This window comes from Neodiprion pinetum, chromosome 2 (genome assembly GCF_021155775.2).
Source record: "Neodiprion pinetum isolate iyNeoPine1 chromosome 2, iyNeoPine1.2, whole genome shotgun sequence".
NCBI lineage: Eukaryota > Metazoa > Arthropoda > Insecta > Hymenoptera > Diprionidae > Neodiprion > Neodiprion pinetum.
This window is the reverse complement of record NC_060233.1, coordinates 37223878-37249486: the sequence shown is the minus strand read 5'-3', so window position 1 is coordinate 37249486 and position 25609 is coordinate 37223878. Positions and strand designations below refer to the sequence as shown.

The following is a 25609-nucleotide window of genomic DNA, read 5'->3' as shown; positions in this document are numbered from 1 at the left end:
GTGTGTATATATATATATATATATATATATAGTGCGCCTGACGACGTTCTCAGCTGATTATACCATACACATGCGGTCTTCCGGTGAGATAAGACGGATGATTACGGGGATGGGAAGGTCGCGGTTCAAAGACCAGTTTCGTAAATCAATCTTTGCATATTACCATTACGTTATACGTGTAATACATTATATATATATAATATATATATATATATATATATATATATATATATATATATATATATATATATATATATATATATATATATATATATATATATATATATATATATATATATATATATATATATATATATATATATATATATGTATATATGTATATATAGTGTAACGATCTAGGCGTTACAGAGTAAATAAAACAGGTTCGTGAGCTTACGATGCGAATTATAAGGGGCTACGAAATTAAAATATGGGAAAAATGCTTTTATTGGGAAATGTGTGTTATCAGTTTAAAGTATGAAACAAGACTGCTTCTACAATAATATTGTTTGACGCAGCAACCTTATTCATTTTGTGACATATGAAAACTCTCATACGTCTTTTATCTACGATGACTACTAGATTAGAAAGGGGGACAAAACAGGTGATTTCACCCTTTGTAACATTATATATATATATCCACCGTCAGCATTATTATATAAACATTACTACACAATAATACAGCATTAAATGTGTTAAACTCTTTGAAAATAGAAAACTGCAGTTCAATTTTATCCTCGCAATTTTATAAAAGTACCGCGCGTTCAAGATATTTGATAAAATTTTGACACTCGGACTCGACTATCTTATTCAAATGAACATTGGAACGTTTGGCTGCTAGCCTCACAATCAGCCTCGTTCGGCTTCTTCGTACAACGTATATACGTACGCACACAGGTATATTATAATATCTGGAGTACAGACGCGTTCGCAATGCCAAAGCTTTAAACCTACGCAGTCCGATGCGATGCCCACGCTCTTCTGCCTCCTCCGCACGTTGAATATCCGCCCGTGTCAAGGGTATACGTATTATACCCTGTACCCGGAGCTGAGCTTTTACCCAATGGCTTTGCAGAGGAGCGATAGGTACGGTCGAGTTGACGTATGTGGACGACGCGTTTCTGCAGATGCACTTTACTTCGCAAGCCACGACGAGGAGACCTGCGTGACTCAGGATTCGCCAGGTGTTTCTTCGCGCTTTCCTCTTCTTCGTATAATCATTGTACCCACCTACCGCATCATCGTCGAGGAACGCGTCGATTTCGATCTCGATCTCGAGACCGGGCTGTCTGCGGTCGCTGTACCTTCTGTCACATACCTGTAAGGTAACTATGGCTTCTCTGCGGACAAAGAACGAAAGAGGAGTTGGGAGAGGACTGTCGTGTATCCGCCTACGCATCGCGGATCAAAGTTATCGGAAACTGTAATGAAATCCGTCTCGGTATCGGACGGAAATTTCAATATCTACGGGGATATTCGATGTGAATTATTTATACCGATATAAATATGTTTTTCTAGAGGCCGCGTGAAAATAATCTTCAGCTGCGAATTTTGGGCTGCATGCAATTTCGTCATTCCTCATGTTTGTAATCGAAAGTAACAGCGGAAAATAACAGTTTTACTAATTCTAAACTGAAACTGTTTGTTATAGATGATGAAAAGTATATCTGAGTTGTTTGTGGATAAAAATTGAAGCTGTTAATAACGCGTGAGACAGTTATATGTAATAGTTGTATCTACAATTGAAAATAAAATAAATAACTCTTGTGATATGAAAAATGGACTGTACATCGTGTAAAACCGGGAAAAGTCTAGTAATGTGTTCATTGCAAAATATGAAGCTGAAGCTAGCAGCCAAACGTTTTTAAATTTTTTGGAAATAGAAAAATCCAGATCGGTTTTATCCTCATAATTCTGTAAAAGCATCCGGGGTTGAAAGTGTTTGACAAAATTTTGAATTTTCGACTTCACCGCGTCTTTGGAATGAACATTAAAACGTTTGGCTGCTAATTCTTGCTGCCAGCTTCAGTCTCATCTGAAAACTTATAATTATATATAGCTGATTGTGAGATAAGAACGTTTGAAATTTTAGTTCTGTTAACGCGATAATACACGTTTCTCGAATTTGAGGTGTCGTGTGGCTTAAGAGACACTTCGGTGTCATACAAATTTTTTCGAATTGGGTCTCAATGTGACAGGGTTTCAGATTCCTTGGAATGCTTTTGATCTTCGCGATTAAGAGTAGATGGGAATACTTGACGGAAACTTTGACGATGATTCTGTCTTTTATAATAAATTGTACTAGTTCGTAATTTTCTCTCTTTTCATCGCCGTACAGGCTTATACATTGAAAAATTATTTGGGGTGTGCTGGTAGTAAAATTCTTCGGGCCGGGTCAGGTCAGATAAAATGGGTTACTTTCGGGTCAGGTAACGAAAATTTCGAGTTACTCGTAAATCCCGAGTCACCCGAAAATCGCGGCTTGCCTAAAAATCCTAAGTTCCTCGAAAGGCTCGGGTTTGTCGAAAATTGCGGTGCTTTTGAAAATGTTTGTCACGGCTGTTTTCGCTTCTACGAAAATACCGGGATTTCTAAAGTGAACCGCGACTTTCGCAAATTTCGAACTTATGTCATTTCGGAAAGCCCGGATAATCTTAAGATCAATTTCGTAGCCGTCTGGAATAACGAGTGCTGGAGGTTTTAGTCTCAAGAAATCAGACTAGAGGCTCAGCGAAAAATATATTCTTCGATTCTTGCATATGTGTTTCATTAGCGCATCATCGTAAAATAATATTATTATTGACAGTAGGGGTTTGCGGGTACTGAAATTCTCTGGGTCGGGTTGGGTAAAATGGAATACTTTCGAGTCAGGTATCTCGGGATTGTCGAAAACCCCGAACCGAACCCGAGTTCGAATATCCGGAATTTCGGATACCAGGACACCCCTAATATATATTTATATATATTGTTACTAAGGGTGAAATCACCCGTTTTGTCCCCTTGTTAATGATCCAGTAGTCATCGTAGATAAAAGACGTTTATAAACCTCTTATGTCTTTCAAAAGAATAAGGTTGCTGTGTCAACTAACATTATTGTAAAAACAGTCTATCTCGAGACTTTAAAAGGAGAGCCTCGTCACAAAATAAATCCTTTTCCTCTCTTAATTTTCCGCTTTGTAACAATATATTAATCGTTTCCTCGAACGATCGAATGGAAAGATAATAAACGTTTCCCTAAAAGGCCTCGTGCCGTTTAACAATCATTTATATATATCCACCTTACACGTCCTCAAATGATTTTATACCTGTATCCAAGCTTAGAGCGTTACTTCCGAATTTTGTCCACATTTTATTTCATTTCAACTTGATATATATATATACATATATATATTTTTTTTTCGTCAATTTCCTTTTTTTCTTTTGTGACATGATAATTAGATTCGCAGAACTCGTAGCATATGATGTGTATGTATAGCCGGTAAAATTTTCCTCATCTCTGTAAGTAGATAAATTACATTTGTTATAATTATTTTATACATGTATTGCGTACGTAATTGAGCGTACTGTAAATATAAATATAATGAATTTTACGAACGAAGTGGAAACAGATTCACAGAATACCATTTGCATAACGCTTAATCCCAAATGTTTCGAATTCTGGGAAACTTAATTTCATCAAAACGTCGGTGCTTTTGTACGCCCACTTCGTCGTTCGAATCCTGTTATGATTTTAGGAAAAGCGTTGGAGCCGCGCGACGACGCCGGCTTAGCAGATAATAATTCGAATTTAATGAAAAACGGAATTACAACAGCGGTCATTCGTTTTTCGTTTTTTGATATCATTTCGTGTTTTGATATCTTACTCATATTACTGCATTCACGACGCTGCCGTAGCGTAAGAAACTGTCTTCTTTTACAACGAAATTTTTAGAATTTGCTCTAATTAATACCCTTCTAAATTTGCAAATCACGTAGCGTGCAATCGACTCATGCTCGCACATACATACATACATACATACATACATACATACATACATACATACATACATACATACATACATACATACATACATACATACATGCATACATGCGTGCACGCATACGGTCGTGACGACGCGTGTGTTCGTATGAAAAACTGGTACAGTGTCCCAAGGCACTTTCTTGTTTTCTATTAGTGACGTTACAAAGTAACAAAAAAATTTCGTCCCGAAGCGTAAATACTTGTATAGGAAATTCCAGGTTAATTCGACTAGAGTTACCCTCTTGTTTTTAGTCCGTGATTTTTTATATTGCTGTTCCAACTCCAAAAAACGATCCAACTTTTTTTTTTTTTTTTTAATTATGTAATTCCCCTCGTCGTTTCCAGAGCACTGTAATTGTACGATACTTTCCAGTACTTTCAAGATTGTAAAAAAAAAAATGTACATAAATCCTGTAGTAAAAAACCAAAAGTATCTCAACCAAAATTAAAGCGAACAAGCGTAACGGTAATTTTTTATAAATTTTTTATCAATTTTTTTTAACCGATTGATCATTTCTTTTTTGGTTAGTTTGATTTTATTTTCAATTTCCAGGCATCGGTATGATTATCTTTCCTAATATAACAATAATATCTGAAAATTCTCCTTGAAAAGCTCGAATATGCAAAAATCAGGAATTGGTAAAAAGTTGATTAATAAAAATTACCGTGTTACCTGCCCGCTTCAGTTGTGGTTGGGATATTTTTGGTTTCAATTATAGAAGTTGTCTCATTTTTTTCATTACTTTCACAGTTAAATCAACGAGCTCCGAGGGCGTGAAGAGGGCTTGTGAAAATGTGAAAAAAAATTGGTATGCTTTTTAGAGTTGGGAAAATAATATAAAAGATCGTGAAGCAAATTCAATAGGGTGAGGGTCAGACCCTAGTCGATTTGAAATGGAATCCCCAAAGGTGTATACATATACATATATGTGTCTGTACGTACCTATAATGTGTGTTGTAAAAAAAGTAAGATGGTGTACGTACACGTGTCCGGTAAAAATTACGAGTGCTCTTGAATCGCGAATCGGGATTCGTCGGGCGGCCGTTTAGAGAGAGAGAGAGAAGCGTTTATTCGCCCTGGGACAAGTCCCCTCAGGCGGTATATGGACATACATATAAACATGAAATGTGTACGAGTACAACAAATTACAATAAAATGAAGAAAAAAAAATTTAAACTCGAGTTAGAAAAGACATAGAAAGAAGAGGTTGGAATATAAAAATTAATAGAATAAAAATTAAGGGAAACAAAGAGAAAAAAAAAGCACAATAATATAAATATACAAAAATATAACAGTACAACAACAGTTACATACGGAGATTGATTGATTGATCGATTACGAGGAGAGCTTCTATTTATTCTACGCGTGCCTGTATCCACATGTAATATGCAGATATGGATAAAAGCTCGCGGTCGTCTTCTCACTCGGGTTACAAAAACTCCTCCTCTCGCTCGCCTGCTCGCTGAATTCAGAGTGAGCCAGCGAGGGAGCCGATGACCCTTCGTATTTTTTATCTCTCCCCCCTCGACGTCTGTCGCTACGTCTGCCTCTCCATCTGTTCGTCGGGCGCTGCTACGTCGCATCGACGCGACGTCCCTCCCGCAGGTACGGGCCCTACCCAGCGCACCAGGCTGCTGCCCTTTAACGAACTTTTATTCTCATTCCCCTTCAGGCGATTCGAGGTGGTGGATCGGGTAGTATAGGTGTACCTACGTGGTTGCAATACCTACTACGATGGTTTCTTTTACACTGAGGCAGCTGGTCCCAGAGGAAGTAGAAATTACGGGAGTATCTACAGACCCTGCAGGCGGACTGATGAAGGGACGCGTGGCTGACAATGAAACTCATTCTCTTAATAAGGCTTACGTGGAATTCAATTTTCACGATAAGCAATTTCGGTAGCTATAGACGCACGGGGATCCCGGGAAAATCGGAAATTTTCCGGAAGGTCGCAACCCTCGATGTTGCTTCACGGTTGCTTTGAAGGTTCACTTTCCCTTTACCCGCTTTTCATTTAAAATTCCTCTACAGCTACTCTACGTACAAATTATATATATACGTACTTGCCTGTTTGCGATACGTGCTGCCGATTTTTACGTATGTATATAATATATGACGTATGTACGTACTTACGTACATATACATCACGCGAACGATACGCTACTCGCGGATCAATGAAAAGCAATTCGAAACTGTGGCAGGACTTTGTAATCTCTTTGTAATCAAGTTTTCGCATAAATGCAGAGTTGTTTTTTTCCGTCGTTGATGTACAATTTAAACCGTACGTTATTTCGTGTGTTTATCAATCAAACGTGAAATAAAATTCATGTTCGTCACTCGAATGACCATATTCCACAATATACGCGTATTGTGTTTATTCACGACATCCACTTCAATGAATCATGTTATACCTATCTACGTTTAATGTGTTTTTTCTTCTACTTTTCATTCATGTTTTCTCCGAATATGCATAAGCCGCTCGGGTCATCACGGACAACTGAACAATTTGCGCTGTCTACACTCTCTGTTATGTCGAGTTCGCACTAAACTTGTCGCAAGCTAAATTTCTGGATAAAGCTGTTGTTCGTTGTTAATGAAAATTCCTTCCCTACAGACCGGACGGGTCTCTGTGCGAATGGATGGATGCGTAAAGCTTTAGCCACTCTCCTCGGATACTTGGAACGAATTGAAACGGAGCTCGGTACGGTGTAATTTTAATTAAACCTCGTGCTTGTATAGCTTTATGCATATGTATAGGTACATGTACGCTTTGTGTACATAAACCGGCTGCAGTGCTGCTGCACTTCGTGCGGCACGTGGTATAAATTCAGGCCATTCGTGTCGCGCGGTTCAAGTATATTATGCGTATAAGAAGACTGTATTAAAAAAAAATCGGTCATTTTCTGGTTTTTTCAAAATTTAGGTCGAGTGTATTATTCGAAATGACGAAAAAAATATGCTGTCCAAGTTTCAGCTCTCAATATTGATATTCAGAGGCGCTTCATAGCGATTTTCTATTTCCTCTTTGAATAACATGGGGAAAAATTTGTTCTAAACTTTGGAACCTTACAACTCGTCGACGCGTTGGCGTGCCGTTAAGACCAGACACGCATGTTTCTAAGGAATTGAACGCTCTGCAGAAAATGTCTCTTGTTATTTTACGATCAATCTGCTATTTCGAAAGTTATTTAAGATCAAAAGGTGTTTGAAGACCTTTTTTGATACAGTCTAATACGTGTAGTAATAATCCTACTCGCGGTTACACGCATAGTTTTGTACGGACACGCGCGCAGACACACCGAATGAGCCTAGGCACTAGAATTACGTAAGTGTACATGGTGGACCACGTGTGTAATTGTATCATGCGAGATACGGTGAATTCTAAGCACGGAATTTGTTACCACGTACTGTACCGTATGTGGAACATTCAACGAGCCGAGCTTTTATAATGAACACATTTTTGCTAAACGTTTACATTGCATAGGATTCTTTGAACGGTCAATTAGCGGGAATATTATATGCCTACTCTATAATTACATCCGTACACACATACACACTCGCGCATGCACACCCGCGCACAAGGCGATAATTCAATTTGACTGTACTCGTCGTTATCTCGTGTATTCACGGCTCATAATACCACGAATTTATAGGTTCGACGATAGCGAGTTGCCGGGATCGTTTTAACCTCCACGATTCACCAACTCCGGGATAGATGATTCGCAAAAGTTTTTTTTTTTTTTTCACTATTGTTCACCCGGTATCATATTTTCCGTGAAACTATCAGACAATGTGCAATAAAATAAAATAAGAACGACAATAAGTTGAGACGGAAAAAGGGGAAGGTAATGTATAAATTGACGCGATTTGAAACAAGCGTGAACGAAGCAATTTGAATAACCTTTTTCCCTTCGCAACGCAACAGCCAACATGCGTGAAATGTAACAGAAATTGAAAAATTCGCACCGCGCGAACGGATATTTACATGATATTATTTGTTTCAACGAAAAGTTACAATTCCCGCCGATATCGCATATCCTTGTAAAAAGTTATTTTTCCGAATGAAAATCATCGGTACGGTAAAAAAAATTTTTCGATTCAGTCCACACTCGTTATACCCCTTTGCTTCTATAATCGTTATACAAGCGAGATTGAAATGTACATGGAAATTGACTGTTGGAAAAAAAGAGAGAAAATCGCAAGGACAAAGTACGGTGATCGTTATTGCTGCAGAGATCGGCGAAATCCCCCCCCCCCCCCCCCCCCCCCTCCGCCCCGCGAGTATGAATGACTTTTGCTAGTTCGAAATGAATATAGAGGGAAAAAAAAAAAAAACTGGGCGACGTGTTTCGCCGAAATTGCTTTTTCCGGCTTACAACACAATCATTTTCGCCTAAATATGGCGGAACCGAGAAACGTCGAGGGCCGAACCGGAGGAGGGGGAAAGGATTGAACCTCCTCCCCCCCCCCCCCCCCTGAAGACGACGCCGGCGTTCTCGGATCTCTCCCCACCGTCTCGTCGAGATCTTCTCCCCCACCCGCGGTGTTACATGCGACTTGTCCCCCCCCCCCCCCCCCCCCACTCGCGGTAATTATAGATTCATTCACTTGAAGCGGGTTGGCAGTAGTCAGTTGCTCGACGGAGTTCGAAGGGGCGCGTCATTCCTGTTTGCCGGTCGATATTCAACGAGGGGACCGGAATACGGACGTGCGAACGGTCTATTACTACGACAGATGTGAAAAACGCGTGTGAAATTTAAATCGAGATAGTAAGAGAGAAACAAAAATAAATAAATAAATAAAACAGCGCGGGCACCGAACACGATTCTAGTCCGATGTGTTGAAATCGTTCTGAAAATTGTTCCGTACGATTGAATTGATTGTGTTGTACGTGCGTCGAGAGGTGATAAAAAAAAAAATTCCAAGAACCGTACTCGTGTAAATAATAATAATAATAATAGTGTAATAGCTGTAATAATTTATATACACACATATATACATATATGTATGATAACGGTAATAAAAATTATCGTCAAAGTAACAAGAGGAGACTGAATTTTTAACAAGCGATACGACAAGGTTAAATTTTTTATATATATTCAAAAGACTGGAATACGCGATTAAAATTATTATTTTTGGTGAAGATATTTGAGTTTGTGAATACTTTGTACAGTGCCGCTGACGTTGGATTACACTCGAATATTATATATAGGGAATTAATACACCTAAGGTGGATCAGGCTCTCTTTCGATCGAAGAAATATCAACCGGTAAGGATATTATCATCTCGTCATTATCGTTCGTATCGTTTTTATAAAATACCGGGAAGTGCGTGCGACGCGTGAAAAACACACGAACGCCTTGACAGTGAAAAAAAATAAATAAATAAATAAAGAAATAAAAGGAAAATGCATCGTGTTCGGCACGTGTCTCGCGGCAGTCGTGCAATGGCACATTTTACGTATAAATCTCTCTATAGGTGGATAAAGAATTAAGCACGTCAAGTATTCTCGGAACAAGATAAGTAGCAGCTGCCGCCTTTCGTTGGTTGGCATCGCGCTAATTAAACTCCCGATCGCGTCAGAAAATGCGCTCGAGAATGTTCGCGGAAAGTTTTTCTCCGTCGGCGATACCGAATTTATTTAACTTAATACTTGCCTGGGGTGGAGGCCGATTTCCTTTTTTTTTTATTTTCTAATTCCTTTACTTTTTTCTCTTTCTTTCTTTCCTTCTTAACCTTGAACGATCGCGATCCGGATACGAACGCGGAGCGGTGATTTGGGCACGTTGAATATGTATTCCAAGAATCGCTGTCAGCAGTTTGCCGCTTATTTAGCGATTTAACCGCGTTGTATAGAAGAATTTATATAGCTGGTATGCATTTTTACGCGGGACACGTTATAGAAGGTACATGTAGAGGTCTGTACCTATTGCGAATTATTGGTATGTTGACTGCAATTACTTTCGTTCGTCGAAATTGCGAAGGTCTCTTGGAAGGAACTTTCTCTCCTTGGAAAATGAAACGGCCGGTGTGCCCGTTACTCGGAACTGCTTTTATCCCCCACCATTAATACCATCCTAACGAAAGACCGAGCCGTGTTCTGAAAAAGAGTTCTTCTCTCTCTCTCTCTCTCTCTCTCTCTCTCTCTCTCTCTCTCTCTCTCTCTCTCTCTCTCTATCTCTATGTATCTGTTGACATTCCAGTCCTCGTCTCGAGTCCTCTGCGTTTGTCTTGACTAAATAATTATTGCCGCGAATTGAACGGCGTTTCAGGTAACGGTTTAGAAACAAGGCTCTTTTATAATATGCATGCTCGTTTTTGCGCGAGCTCGTTATTACCTAAACATTGTATCAAGCATATCGTATACGCTAGACGATATTCTTAAGATCGAATTCTCTCGCCTTCGAGGAAAGGACAAAACTTTAAAAAAAAAATCTATTCGCTATACACGTTGTTGCGAAATTATATCGTATGATCGTGTCTTACTCCATGACGATTATTTTACGACATGTACTTGTATGCTATACGTATCGTGTACCTCCTATACGATCCTTACGTCACGTTGATGAGAAAGATCTCTGCGCGATATTCTCTTTGTATGTTGCACGCGACTCTGGCCTGTGTCTACGTGCTGCACACCGTCTGATAATCAATTTCTACGAAATTCGATGAACTTGTGAAGGGAAAAAGAAAACAAAAAAAAAAAAACATTAAACAAGAAAATGCCTGCTTGCCTGCATATCTTCCCCGCCTAGAGCTAGCCAATTATTTCTTTATTCGCAAGAGGGAATTTGTTCGAGGTTATAAAGCATGGACGGTGTTTCTCTCTCTCTCTTTCTCTCTCGCATTACACGTATTGAATTCAAGGTTCGGATTCCGAGTAAATATTCTATTTCTGACTTTTCTACCACTGCGTGATCCTCTCCTTTTTCATGAAGATTATATTCGTATTATTTACGTGCGAGGATGACTAAAAAATTTCGTCATTAAACTTGTTTATATATAATGTAGTATTATATATATAGAAAATTATTTGAGGTATTTCTTTTGGTTTGTTCAATTTCGAATTCAGGAGAAAGGAATGAGAAATGAAATACGTATAATTTCTTAGAAAACAGAACCGCCTGCGCGCTGTTTATCTTTTGACGCGGAAAGTTGAAGAGAATGGGGGGAAAACGGTATTAGGAAGAAAAAAAAAGGAGCAATGCATCGATGCAATATTAACGCATGAACAAATCATTCGCGTTACCTTGAACTCGTTAGTAGAAATGTGTCTTCTCTACGAAACCGGATAGATATCAATCTCCGTATAATTATAACGACGATATTAAACTCTTACCCGGAATTATATTTATTCGATTCGTTTCTCTTTAAAAATCGATAAAATAGGGTGGTGATTACAAATTTTCACTATTAAAATCTCACCTATACACCAAGCGTAAATGATAAATTCCCTAAATTTTTTTTCTTTGAGCGCAATCAATTATGTAAATATTATGTCACGATGTGTACACAATTTTGTTTTTCACATGTATTACCTATACATTTTTATACCGCGTAGTAGGTATAACGCCCATGAGTATTTTCAACAGAACAAACAAAAAGAAAATTAAATAGTTTTCTAGCTACCGTAGCACACGCGTGTACCTACGTACCTATAAAAATATTACTTATACTATACGTGATCAGGTAGATTTTTTTCTTTTTTTAAATTTTATTTACCCACATTCTCGACCAATGAAAACTGCAAAAATGCAACTGATGAGAATGACAGGCAAAAATCTCCCATGTAAATTTTCCCAACCGCAAGACCGTCCACGTGCATCAGTAATTTCTCGTCAGCTGTTCTCGGCATCCTTGAATAATATACACACACATACGTACAAATTATACCGTTTTTCTATATCCGTACGGAAATCGCGATAGGATAAAGTATGATACGTCCGTCGCTCGGGGGGAGCGGAAAGATAGGAGGAGGTGCGGCTGACACCGGTACGTCTCGAGAGAGAAAGAGAGAGAGAGAGAGAGAGAAAAAAAAAGAAAGATATGTGCGAAGTCGAAATGGAATCCGAGCGGTGTGGGGGATAGTAGCTGGCCTTCTGGCGTTGCCACATATATCGATGCCCCTGCCTCGAGGAGGTTCGGCTCAACTCGGTGAGACGTCGAGCCGACGGTTCGCGGAAGTGGCGTTCGCCTTACTCTCCGAATACTACGAATCACACACACAACGCGTGACTCTCGCATACGCGACCAACGCGACGAAGAGGGACGAAGAAAACTCCTCCTCGAACCGCGGGGAGGGAAGAAGAATCATCGTGCACCGGTGAACGATTGCGTCGCGGCTGTCTCATTTCTCGCTCTTTGTTTTTTTTTTTTCTATTTGTTTATCTTAATCATCGTTGTCGATGATCTTCCCTTCCTTCCTCAACGCGCAAACAGTTTCTGTTTTATTATTACACTACTTGATTAATCGACGTGATCGTTGTAGACTTGTAATCGAACTGACTGTAATTATTCTCTATCACTCTCCGTGTGTGTACCTATGATATATAACGTGATTTTCACTAACGACATTAATGTATACAGTAATAATTGCGTAATAAGCGAAGAATAGAATTAACGCGCAGTTAGGCGACGCAGTTTTTTTTTTTTATTTTTGTCCACTTGTTGCCAACTTTAGCTATCATTTGCAGTGCGAGGACCGAGATTCTGATTCTGACAGTTAGTCAACTGCACGGTGCACGTATCGGAAAGGGTGAAAAGACGAGACGTACACTAGACTAGGCCAAAAAAACGCAGAATTTTTTTTTTTAATGGTACTGTAAAAACATTTGATTTTTGAGGGTAATTAGTATCTCGTTTTTTGTATCCGGTATTATATTATAACGATAAAAATACGGTTTCATGAAACTGAAACTAGCTAGCAGCCAGAGTTTGCAGAGAAATGTGTTAAAACTGTTTGAAAATAAAAAAAAATTAAGTCGACTTTATCCTCACAATTCTATAAACGTATTGGGGGTTGAAAGTATTTTACAAAGTTTTGTTTCTTGGAGTTATCGTTAGCTACCTTCTTCAAATGAACATTAGAACGTTTGGCTGCCAATTCTGGCTGCTAGCTTCAGCCTCCTCTCACGGACTCGCGGTTACATTGTTTACATCGGTTAAACTCTCATTTGATTTTATTTTAGCATGGAAAAAATACTCGTGTGTCGACGTTTTATTAACACATCCGGTTTTCTTTTATACATGATTATTCATGTAAATGTTTTGCGTGAATGATTGTGTACTTAAATGGGAATAATTTTGTTTATATTTTATAACAGAAATGACAAAATCATTGCATCTTCTGCTGCGCGGTCCTATTGAGAGATTGGACCGGTCACTTAGGCACAATTTGTGCTTCATATTATATTGTATATAGTTCTGCGACGATGTTGTAACATATACCGAGAAACAAAGTTTTTGAACTAGTAAAAACTAGTTTTAACTTGTTTTTATCGCGAACGGTTTATATTCGAAGTATTGGCATCGAGAAACTAGGTTGCCATTGAACGGCGCCTGGTAATTTGTACCAGAGTTGTCAAAACTAGTCTCGAACGGCGACGGTTATAATTTATTATTTCCTATAATTAACTATGCGTTCCGAAAATTTATTTCTTGTTCGTTATTCCTTCCAACGAATCTACTCGTGGGTATATGTACAAATACTTATTAATATTCGTCTCACGCGCCAATGCTGTATACTCATACGTACGTTAACCCACGTATAGACCTGTAATCAAATACACCGAATACGCATTTTATAGTCATCCAATTAATGCCAAAATCACAATTCGAATTGATTGGGTAACGAATTGAACTGTCATAGGTTATTTTCGTAAATTGTATCTCATTTATATTTTAATTGAAATAGAAATATATATATATAACTATTTGACCGACGATTCGTGATAATTTCTACACTAGCGAGGAAAAGAGTCATAAATATGGACATATCTATAATACGTGTAGACATTCGAATCTGACAGACTGAAGATCGGAACGAAGCATGTGTTAATTTAAAATGCCGAGGAGCGAATTCTGGGTAGTGTTTCTATTCTGTTTTATTCATCTATTTTTTCTTCTTTTTTCACTCTTTCTATTTTAGGGAATAATCAGCCATCAGAGCGTGTAAATGAAGTTTGTAATTGGATTCGGTCACGTCGGCTTGCAGTGAGTGAGGCGATATAATTTCTCAGCGGACGGTTTAAGCTCCTAAGTTTTACATACGCGTTTAAATGTGTGCGCGTCTTTCCACCGCCTTATATTCTGCAAAACAAGACTGTCCTATACTATCTTATATTTATATATGTATGAGCGTGATATGATGATAGTTTATTCAAAGAACGTGATGTAGAAAAGCGAGAACAACGAAACGGTAGCATTTTGTCCCGTTGCTTGTGCAATACCTCTTAACCTATATGTTGTATATGACGTAGATGCCGCATACGGCAGGTATGTGAAATTCAATGAAATGACGCAATTTAATAAACTATTCGCGGAAATCCAATAACATTCCGGTATCTCGTGTGTATGCGTACGTATAAATTATATACGTATATTCACCTTCGGATCGCTGACGATGAGAGGAGATGGAGAGGAGAGCTCTCGCTGCTGCTGCTGCTGCTGCCGTTGCAGCACGTAAAGGAAACCTTTATGGCGAAGTGCACTCCGGCAATAGAACCTTCTTAGAAACGGCGAAGTTGGTCCGTTGCTGGATAGGAGAGGAGAGATGAAGACCGAGAGTCTCCGTCGTTGCTGCTGTTGCTTGCACGGCACAGTTTATATGCTTAGAGACTCTGGTTTTCTCCGTTTGGTTTAGGCCAACTCGTCCGAGCGACCCGCCGATCCTGAGAATATTTCGGCTCACTCTGAAACTCGTTTCCATTCTCTTTTCCTCAACGTCGTCGAAATATTGTTATCGTCGAGGAGGAAGAGAGAGAGAGAAAAAAAAAACAAAAAACTATTGATAGTTATAAAACTGAAACAAAAATAAAAAAGAAAAAGTTGTGTACCTTGTTAGGTAGGATTTCTACTATTTTTTTCAAGATCGACTTGTTGGGTTTGCGTTGTTTTCAAACCCGACACGCCTCGTTATTTTTGTTTGCTTTGAGTATTGTAAAACCTGAAATTGTACCGTGGAATTTTCGTTTTTTTTCTTTTCACCTCAAATTCCATGTTTTCGGAAATGTTTTATATATTCGATGTGTTCTGTTTTCGCCAATGTGGACAAACGTAACGATTCCTGAAAGTCGATATTAGTTATCGTTTGAATGAGCAAATAGAATCGAGTGACGAGATTTCTGTTCGGAAAAGCAATAAATATGTTCGGAGAATACGTAAATTCTGAGTTTATTAATAAATGTATAATTTTCACGTTCTTGGCGAACTATCTTCGCGGAAGGCTTGAAGTTAAAAAATTCGATTTCGCACTCCGACTTTCAATACTATTTATCATTTGAAGAAGAAAGAACAAACAAATATGGTCAACTGTTAAACAACGAATAACCGAATTCCGAACCTTGTACGACACGTATTTTCGTACGTGAGATTCGAAACGTTCAACTTGGAATAGCTTTTCCGTGAAAAATGTCGGAATGCAAATGTTTTTCTTTATTTAATCCCGAGCACGAAGTCGACGACTTGTTTTTCAAATATCCGCGAGAGATTCTTGGTATAGAGGAAAGTTGTTGGAAGTTTGGGAATTGTGTTGACTCTTCGTTGTTATGGGTATAAACCCTTATACCTGCTGTGCGGCGGTATTGTAGGCCATGACAATTTCATGGAAAGTTATCTTCATCTTCTCCTCCTCCACGTCCTTCTTTGAACTATGCAAGTTTGATAATTACCAAACGTTAACTATGCGATGGTTTGTCACTCGTACTCGTTTTAACAATCTTTTGTATGATGTAACGGTAAATTAGTTGGCGCGTGTTTATTGCGAAATCTTTTACTTCGGTCGCTTTTCGTTGTCTCATATTTTTTTTTTTCTTATGGTTCCGTATATCATCGTCTATTCATCCATTTACGAAACTTTCTTATTTGTACTTATTGTTAAAATGAGACGAATGTGGCTTCGATCACCACACGTGTTGATAACTCGAATTCTCGGATGGCGGTAAAGTTTACAAAAAGTTTTCTTATTCAATGTCGCACGATACGCGACACGATCTTCTATAATCGGTAAAAGACCTCTTGTGTTTACGGAACAAACAATGCGTAATTGATTTATACTATATCAAAACCCGTAAAATGTAAAGCATTTTTCTCCGTACATCATATACTCGTATTCAACGTTTTCTTTATTCCTGCTGACCGAGAATATTATAATCATTCGCGTATTCGGTCTTCATATACATATATGTATATTTAAACACGTCATTTATGCAAGACGCAAAACTAACTCGAGTTTTTTCTCAATGTTCATTGTTGCAGACTGACATCGTGGTCGTTAACCAACGCCGTATAAGGGAATGTTGTCCGTTTGACGATAGAGACAGAGAGGAGTTGAAACGAGAGCGCAAAGCGAGAGAGAGATATCGTGATGTTGACTCTGATGTGCCCAAACTGTCGACACCGATTCCCGGCACCGGGATGCTGCGATTCGTCGCTGATGCCGTCGATGCCGAGGGATCAGTTCTCGACGACCTGCGGGGGCGATTTTCTCGTGCCCCGAGGCTACCTTCACGGCGGAGGCTGCGTGATAAACTCACCGACCATCCTCCAGGGTCCCGCGATAATTCACGGATTGGGAGCGGCGCAGGACGCGCTTTACAACAACCAAAACGAATTCACGAATTTGATACTCCGTAGCGATCAGCCGAAACTTGAGCAGCAGTTTCAGATGGATGGGAAAAGCGGCAGCCGTTCCTCGTCGCCGATCGACGGTCGGATATCGTCTCACAGTCAGATCGGAGACACCCGGGATTTGACCGCAACGGGGAAGAAGCGTAACATCGAGGCATTGATCCCCGAGCCGAATCCCCAGAGGGGAATATTCCAGAACCCCCATCCGATGCTTTTCCCACCGCCGAGCGGGTGTCAGGAGCTTCCGGGAACGCGGGCGTCCGTGGATTCCGGCTCGGCGGGCACCGCCTTCGACTTCCGGTTCCCCGAGGCCGAGGATTACGCGGACTGGACGCGGAGGAAAAACGGCGAGGTGCCGAAATTGACAGGGTCGGTCGGTCCGGCGAACATGACGAAATCTTCGGCGGTTTCCGCCGCTGCCGGAACCGTCATCCAGGTCAACGCGACCCTCCAACTTCCGCCGAACGTCGGTCAGTGCACCGTCAGTATAACTGCGACAGCTAACTCCGTGCCGAGTTCGAGCAGCTCTAGGAGTCGGAACAACTTCCACGGCGGTGGAATCGTCGAACCCGAGGCTTTCGGGAATACCGGATACGGCTGCGATCGCGAGGACAACAGCCCGACCACTCCCGTTTCCTGGGTACTGCCATTTCCCTGGGGAACGAACGGGAACTCCGGGAACAACAGCACCGACTTGGAGAGAATCAGCGCCGCTCAGAGGGTACTCCAGATATCCGGATGGTACCACGAGGGTCTTAGTTGGCAGCAGAGCGCCGCTCTACTAAACAATTCTCCGGTAGGATCGTGGCTGATGAGGGATAGCTCGGACAAGCGGTACATGTACGCCGTTTCCGTTCAAACTGCCCGTGGACCGACGGCCGTAAGGGTTCACTACCTCTGCGGGAAGTTTCGACTCGACGCCGAACCCCGCATGGCGCCGTTGATGCCGATGTTCGATTGCCCTATTAAAATGATCGAGTATTATATAGAGTACTCGAAGAAGATGAAGGAGCAGAAGGAGGTTTGGGTCGATCACAGCGGGCAGCTATACAGTCAGATTTATCTAACGAAACCTATTGCCAAGGAGGTCAGGTCCTTGTCACATTTTGCGAGGCTCGCTATTAACAGGAGCAAAATATCTACCAAGGAATTGCCGGCACCACTCAGGAATTATATTACGGAGTATCCTTACACCGAGTGATTATTTTGTCGATTCTACGACAAGTATCATCGTGATTCTCCTCTTATTAACGGGATCGTAATGTGCGAATTACATACGGGGAAGTACATGTAATAACACGAGAAAAATGGACGTTGACAATTTATTATTATATTAATATTATCATTACTACTACTGTTGCACAACTACCACTACTACTTCTACTACCGCTACTACTGCTACCGTTATAGCGCATCTTCCAATACTTATTTAAGGGTAAATTTCTACGTATAATGTATATGTACCTACTCGGTATAAAAATATGTATAAATCCTTATACAGGTATATGTATATACATTATACGGATATATACAGTAGTGATTTATTTTTGTATAGAAACCGCAACGTACGGCAAGGTAGGCGTTATGCGTGTAAAGATAGTTTGCAAGGAAACGACAGACGTCAAATCTCAACTAGAGCCAGGTTCCTAGATGACGCTTGTTTATATGATAATAAAATAGGACGAAATGAATCGTGACGAAACGAAACACAAAAATTCGGTACCAATCGAGTAGGTGCGTGAAAAAAAGGAATAGAAATACAAGGAAGGAAACAAAAGGAGGATAAGACAGAAAATATGTCGAAACTAATCTACACAGTCAAGAACCAGAATAATAATAATACTAATAATAACAATAACAATAATAAACATTATAATAATATTAATATAATTGGATGAACAAATTGCGAAAAGTATCTAATGATGATAATAATAGTAATAATAATAGTATAACATTCACAAGTTATAAAGACGTAACAAATATAATCTCAGATTCGTGCAGAAAAGTAGCTTACGTTAATATAACGAACTATATTAAATTATTGCTTTCTACACACTGTACGATATATAACTTATGATATCGCGTGAACGATAGGTTAGAGAACCGGGTAATAATGATGATAATAATAATAATGATAATAATAATAATAATAATATTAATAACAACAACGATAGTATAAACTCTGTTATAACCAAAGAATTGAGGGGACGCGATAGACAGAGGGAAAGAAGTCTACCTCTAGTATTACAACGTTTTTAAATTGTACAACTTTCCTTTTATCGTTCTTTCTTTACCAAATTCTAATCGTTTTATGTTTAATCCGTTTTAATGTTGAACGTTTTAAAAACTACAAACATCATCCCGATTCTGCAGCATAATAATGTCTTTATGCGACCGAAACGTTTACATTACACAACGAATCATTATGATAATTAGATATTTGGGTTCTACGCTATTTGTAAAACATCCGTTACGGTAAAATGTGTTTTATTCAATCCATGCGAGTCAGGGTACCATATACATACCCTGATTGTTAAACGAGTGAACGCGATCTGAGAGTCTAGTTACATCAGTCGCTAATCTCCAAGGGTAATAATTTTAGTTATATATATATGGTGCTTTGAAATTGGTGAAAACGAAATTAGGCTTCTTCTTAATGTATACATTCGGCATTCTTTTCAAAAATTCGTATATATTTTTCTACGTTCCTTGATGGGATGGAAAAAAGACAAAAGTATGAAAAGAAATAAATTTTAAGCACTGAATACCGTGTTATGTATTACAATTAGAAAATCCAATAACTCAGTGTGACGGTGCAAAATCTCAGCCAGATAACGATGAAAATATTAATCTATAGTTGTTTTCTTCTTTCTATTCTGCCGTCTGCACGCATTGTGTAAATTTTTAATAACCATGGAATGCACTCGGTTGTTTCCTTGCAGTATAAACTGTATTGCTGAATTTTATTTTTCTACTTCTCAACGTGCACAGTTTATATCCATTATTTAAATCATATGAAAATCTCCCGCATCTAGGTCCTAAAATAGCTGTGCTAAAAGTGTAAAATAACGTACTGACGTAGCAACGGAAAAAAAAGAAGGAACGTATGAAACAAACAGAAACCAACGAGTTGTTCGACGATGAACTTCACCTTCATTTCATCTTTGCACATTCATATTATATAAGTGAGCATGGCTTTGTGAGAAAAGAGGTGTAAATGCTAAAAGTGACAGAGACGGGTAAAGCAAAGTAAATAAATAATTAAAATTTACACGTCTTCAGTTAGCTGTATTATATAGGTATATCTTTCACACACATTAATAGCAAGTAAAAGTGGCTCATCGATTTATGATATGTAAGCCCGAAAAAAATAGCTGGCTCCTAATTCTTTCTGAAACGTCGAATCCGCTACAGTTGCCAACGTACAGGTGTCGAAAAATCGGCTGAAAAATTGAACCGTAGGAAATAAATAAGAGAAATTAAACTGTTGAACTAAAATTAGAGCAATAATGATAATATTGTCTATCGATCTTCTGTTTGGTATCTTTAAATATAAAACATGTGTATGCAGGTATAGGTGTAGATATAGATGTAGGTTTACGTGACGGATAATAGATGTATTATATCTATATACCTACAATTCAGTTGATATTATGTCGTTACACAAAAGACGAACATGAACACACACACACACACACACACACACACACACACACACACACACACACACACACACACACACACACACACACACACACACACACACACACACACACACACACACACACACACACACACGTATACTGCGCAACTGTGTAATTTGATAATAATTATTCAAGTTATGCGTACACCCACGTATGTAAAAACAAACTGACAGCATTGGCTAATAACTGAAATTTCTAAGTTTCTAGATAAGGTGTAGGTAATTATTATTTTTGCGTGCGTGCATGCATTTCTTTTTTTTGTTTTTAATCGCACTTTAGATTAGTTAACGGAAATTCGTCTCTATATTAGAGATGTCACTATTATGTGTGTAATTTCAGCTATAGAAAGTATCTGACGGTCTGCGATCGAAATGCTTCCGAAATATTATTGGACTTCTCCTTTCTCTTTTACAACTTATTGTCTTTTCTTTGTTCTTCTCGTCTCCATTTCCCAATAACGATTAAGAAAAGAGAAAAACAATAAGGTAGTAGGTATACAGTTTTATACGTAGCAAGTTAAAAATCCTGAGAAAAATTTTTCTGCTCTACATACATATATCACGGATGTAATATCATCTCTATCGAGCTGATCGCCGAATAAATAAAAGCATCCGCGCATTGTAAACTTTTCGAAGATATTATGTAAAAAAAATAACAATACTAATGCTGCATCCTGCAAGTACTGCCAAAACGTTCCCAGTTCAACTATATTATTTGTGTTGTATATTGAACATAATTTATAACCGAAAACGGTGAATTTGTTGGGGGGAAGCGGATGTGTATTAAAAAAAAAAACCTTGAAATTTTCGACCGAAGTCTGGGATCCGTTAGTGTGATATTCAGCTAAAACAAGATCGTCACACATTCATCACGCACACGCGTCTCTCTCCCCTTATCTAACACGATGTTAAAACGACAATTGACAAAATCGTCGAGCGAGAAATATCTCTCGACACTTGTAAATTTAGTAAGCAACCGGGGTAAATATAGAGAGAGACTGTGTTGAAATTGTTTTCATCATTTTGTCTCCGAGTTTGCCTCCTTGTTAGACAATATAATAATATTTCCTTTTTTTCATCCGCCTCAACAAATCCCTTGATTGGCTTTACGTATAAGTATACAATGAAGTAGACAAACGCATCTACATATAGGTTAGTCTCGAAACCATGTATTTTATATTATAATGAAGCCCAAATTGTATAAACCACAAGTTAAATTATTAAAGAAAATTATTTATTACCTATATACATTGGTGTAAATTTTTTTCGTCTCCATTATCATTCTCGCCTAACAATCTCTCATCCCATCGGCGTGAGAAGTAAATTTTATTCTAAACATTGAATAGCTTACAGGTATTTGAGTAGAAAAAAATAAACTAAAAAAAAATGTTACACAGTGGACAGTTTTTATTATTGTCCGACCTTAGAACGCCTCGTTGCAGTAATAGATACAATATGCAATATAATATTTTTACTTCGTTCAAATCGTGCGGTATACAAGAGACCCCCATTACCCTCGGGTTACGTAAGTATCGGCTGTATGTATACGATGTTCGTTCCTGGAAATACGGAGCTGATCGTATACGTCAATGTCACGATATTGTCTTATATTGTAACTTATTGTTGCGTAATGATATGCGTGGAACTCAGCTTATTGGATACGTACATACGTCGATAGTACGTTTCTACTTTATTACAGCCACGTGCGGAGCTGAATATTAACGAGGTTGAAGTTGTTAACGTTATCGTAACAAAACATTGGGAATATATTCGCTATTTTTAAGTTTACAATGCATCCAAACAAACTTGGATTTCAAAATATGACTGTGTGTTATTTTATTACAATTTGCAGTTTTCACTCGACATGAATCGTCACAGTAACGTCACTAACTTCGGCATGTTGAATAGTAAATTTGTTGCGAAACATTGAAACGACAAAGGTCAAACTCGTGCTTGTCACTAAATATAGTCTCACAATCAACTTGAGAGGCTGTAGCGACAGACGTTTCTAATATTCGCATGCTCCGGTGGTCGCGGTTGGTATTTACCATAACAGAAACTAACCGCGACTGACAATCAGATTAATGCGGTTTGTTTTTTCCCCAAGACAAAAGGAGCCGTGTAGATTAGAAAATTTGCTGTACGGAATAAAAGTGATCGCGGTGAACGTGATCCTTTGTATTAAATTAACAGTTATCTGCTCGATTCCAGGTATCGAGGGATTTGTTGTGCACCTTGGAGTTCGATTCACGCCAGATCTTTCAATTGTCATTTGATATCAGTTTGTTGAGCATGTGACACCGATTCCCTCGAATTTGATTACAAGGGTATCGAGACGAAAAATACGTTGATGCGATACGCGTAGATTTATATAACGTAGATATACCGGAGAAGAGACTTTGTCCAGGTACGTTCAAGTTTTTATTGTTCTCGTATCTTGTGTACCTATACTTATTACGACCGCATTCGGAACGTCTCATTTTTGTATCATGTCACACGTACGCACGGTTGTTGAACATTTTTCCTTCAATATATGGCCAGTTTTTAAAATTAACTTACACCGACGAGATGTCTTATTTGAACAGGGACCGTGATGCAACGTTTTAGATAAGTGTACGACATTTCACATTGATTATAGTTGAAGGGATACGCAATACTGCACCTTAAAATGATGTATCTCCGAATAATTGAGATACCTTTGTTCTTTGATAACAGAGTGTTTACAATGTCGTTGTGAAAGGCGAGATTTGTAGACGGAATTCTGTTAACGTTCCACTTTTTTCTGTTCGGTGAAGAGTGATGAGAATAAAAGGTCAGATTTGAGGTCTAGAGAGTCATCTACGAACGTAGATTCGCACACACACTTGCTGGAAGGAAGGTTTCATTGATTTTTCGGCTGATAATATCTATGGATTCTGATGATTTTTGTCTCAATCGACGCGGTTTCTATACCTTGTTATTCTTTATTAACGAAAAGGTGAATTTCTTCGTTCACCAAAAACCACACGACGCATGTAACGACTTCTATAAAATGATTCATTAATTTGGCTGAATTTAACTTTAAATGTAGTAGATTCTGATAAAAATCAGTAAAACCACCTTTTAGTATTTAGCAAAATCAAATATATTTTTGCTAAAAATTATTATTTTTGCAAATAACGGGAATAGCGTCAAGTAAATACGGTCGAAGTAGAGTTCTATTCAATCTTGCTTCTGTTTCAGGTCTTTTTATATCTAGCAGCCTAGAGGAGAAAAAAACATTCTTCTTTATGCAAAATCTGTAATTCCAGTCAGTAATCGACATCTTTCTCAATAAATTTAAAAGTACAAAATTCAATCGCTTCTTTTCGCATTCTTTTCATGCAATGAATTTACGGACTAAATTATTTCACACGTCCATATTTACATATATTAACAAGCTAATTGGAATTAAAAAGATTTTGACTCCAAGTAGCGGTTGGTTTTTCATTCCTGTGAAAAAAAAAAAAAAAAAACAGGAGAAAGTGCCAAGTTGCAGAATTCCGTTCAAACACATCAAGTTCTTCAAAGCCCCCTTTAAGGCCTGTATACAAACAATACATAATTCTTAGCACGTGCCCCTTTGTGCGTCAGGCAAAGTTCAACTTACGTAAGTTATACGGTTTCAATCGTAATATTTACAATCAGTCAGAAGTACAATCTGTCCGTCAACTCTTCGAAGCGGAAGCTGAATAATAATGATACAATAAATTACCGAACAAAGTGATGAATCATGCGTAGTAGTGCGAAATGGTCGATGACTGCACAAGTTTCGGGAAAATTCACCGGCGATTGTCTGTGTGCATGGGTTTGCAATGCCGTCGAACCAGCGATTATGGACATGACGTGGTTTGCCGTTTCTGTAATGTTCACCGCTCTCATTTCCCAGATCTATGCATGACTAAAATCAACGTGTCCTTGTAATAAATTGCGGTTTCAGTATTTTCGATGTTTTGCTCAGTTATTTCATTATGATGAATATAACTCGTTATTTGGTTAAAAATAATCTGCTGTATATTATCCCAGTCTGAATTCTATTCAGAGGTTCAATTTCACAGGTAAAATGATACAGCGTTATCGAATCCGCGGGCTCGTGAAATTTGATGAAACTCGGCCTGTCTAATCAGTTGGAAATTCGAACTGTATCGCATTTGGCTCTTCGCATTATCGTGGGTGGTAGTTTCGAGCGAAAACCACGAATGAAGCATTACGTATAGAAGCGAACGCTGAATAAATTATTCGAAACTCTTGACCCTGTATAATGTTTGTGACTGTAGTTCTGTGAATCGATCATGGATTACTTTTTCAATACGTATGCTATACGTGGAAAGGAAATGATTGAATGCGACAAATGGCCACAGATAATTTTTCTGATTGACGTCTACTGCAGGTTAGTGGTAAAAGCAAGGTTAAAACAACAATTTCTGCGGTTTGTATTTACACGAAGAATAATTATTTCCGTTGAAAGGATGATAACTCACGATCTAAATTATTCTTCGCGATAATTGGTGATATTTATATAATTCGCCAATGACGCGAGCGAAACGGTTCGGCATTGTTTAGGATGACGCAAATTTCGTTCGTCTTGCAAGCGTGCCGATCGGTGAATTTATAACCAGGAATTATTTGTTTATAGATACCTACGAAGGATCATAATGGAAGGTAGGCACAACGAAAATTTGTGACGCAAAACAATTTCGTTTGAAACCAGTTGCGTAAAGCAAATTGTAAGTCGTTTTCAGTCATATTGGCACGTATAAACTTCCCGCCTCTACATGGAACTCCAACCATTATATGTTGAAAACAGACAATACACAGAAGAACAATATACCAACTGGATTCTAATAGCGTTAATACTCATTATAGTCGATTCTTGGTACGTTTAAGCTGCTACAATGAAGGGAATCCAGCCGTCGAGTCTTTTACACCTTTTCGCATTAAAGATTGCACGTCAGTTGGGAAACATAGATGCGTATTTTAAAGGACGTACGAGGGTAGTTGTCGATTTTTTGAGCGCGTT

The 25609-nt window shown here is 38.6% G+C and overlaps 1 protein-coding gene across 4 annotated transcripts in view; it reads left to right on the top strand.

Annotated features, from left to right (window-relative positions):
* Ttc26 (tetratricopeptide repeat domain 26) overlaps nt 1-21819 on the top strand; it is a 66021-nt gene extending 44202 nt beyond the window's left edge. For 2 of the 4 annotated variants that reach the window (XM_046610048.2, XM_046610047.2), the window contains exon 2: nt 16497-21819. In XM_046610048.2, coding sequence (XP_046466004.1) covers nt 16606-18069 — 1464 coding nt within the window. In that variant the 5' untranslated portion in view covers nt 16497-16605 and the 3' untranslated portion in view covers nt 18070-21819. Of the gene's footprint in view, nt 1-8648; nt 9292-16496 lie in introns of those variants that run through there. The other 2 variants (XM_046610046.2, XM_046610044.2) reach the window with 2 other exon arrangements.
* The last annotated feature ends 3790 nt before the right edge of the window (nt 21820-25609 follow it).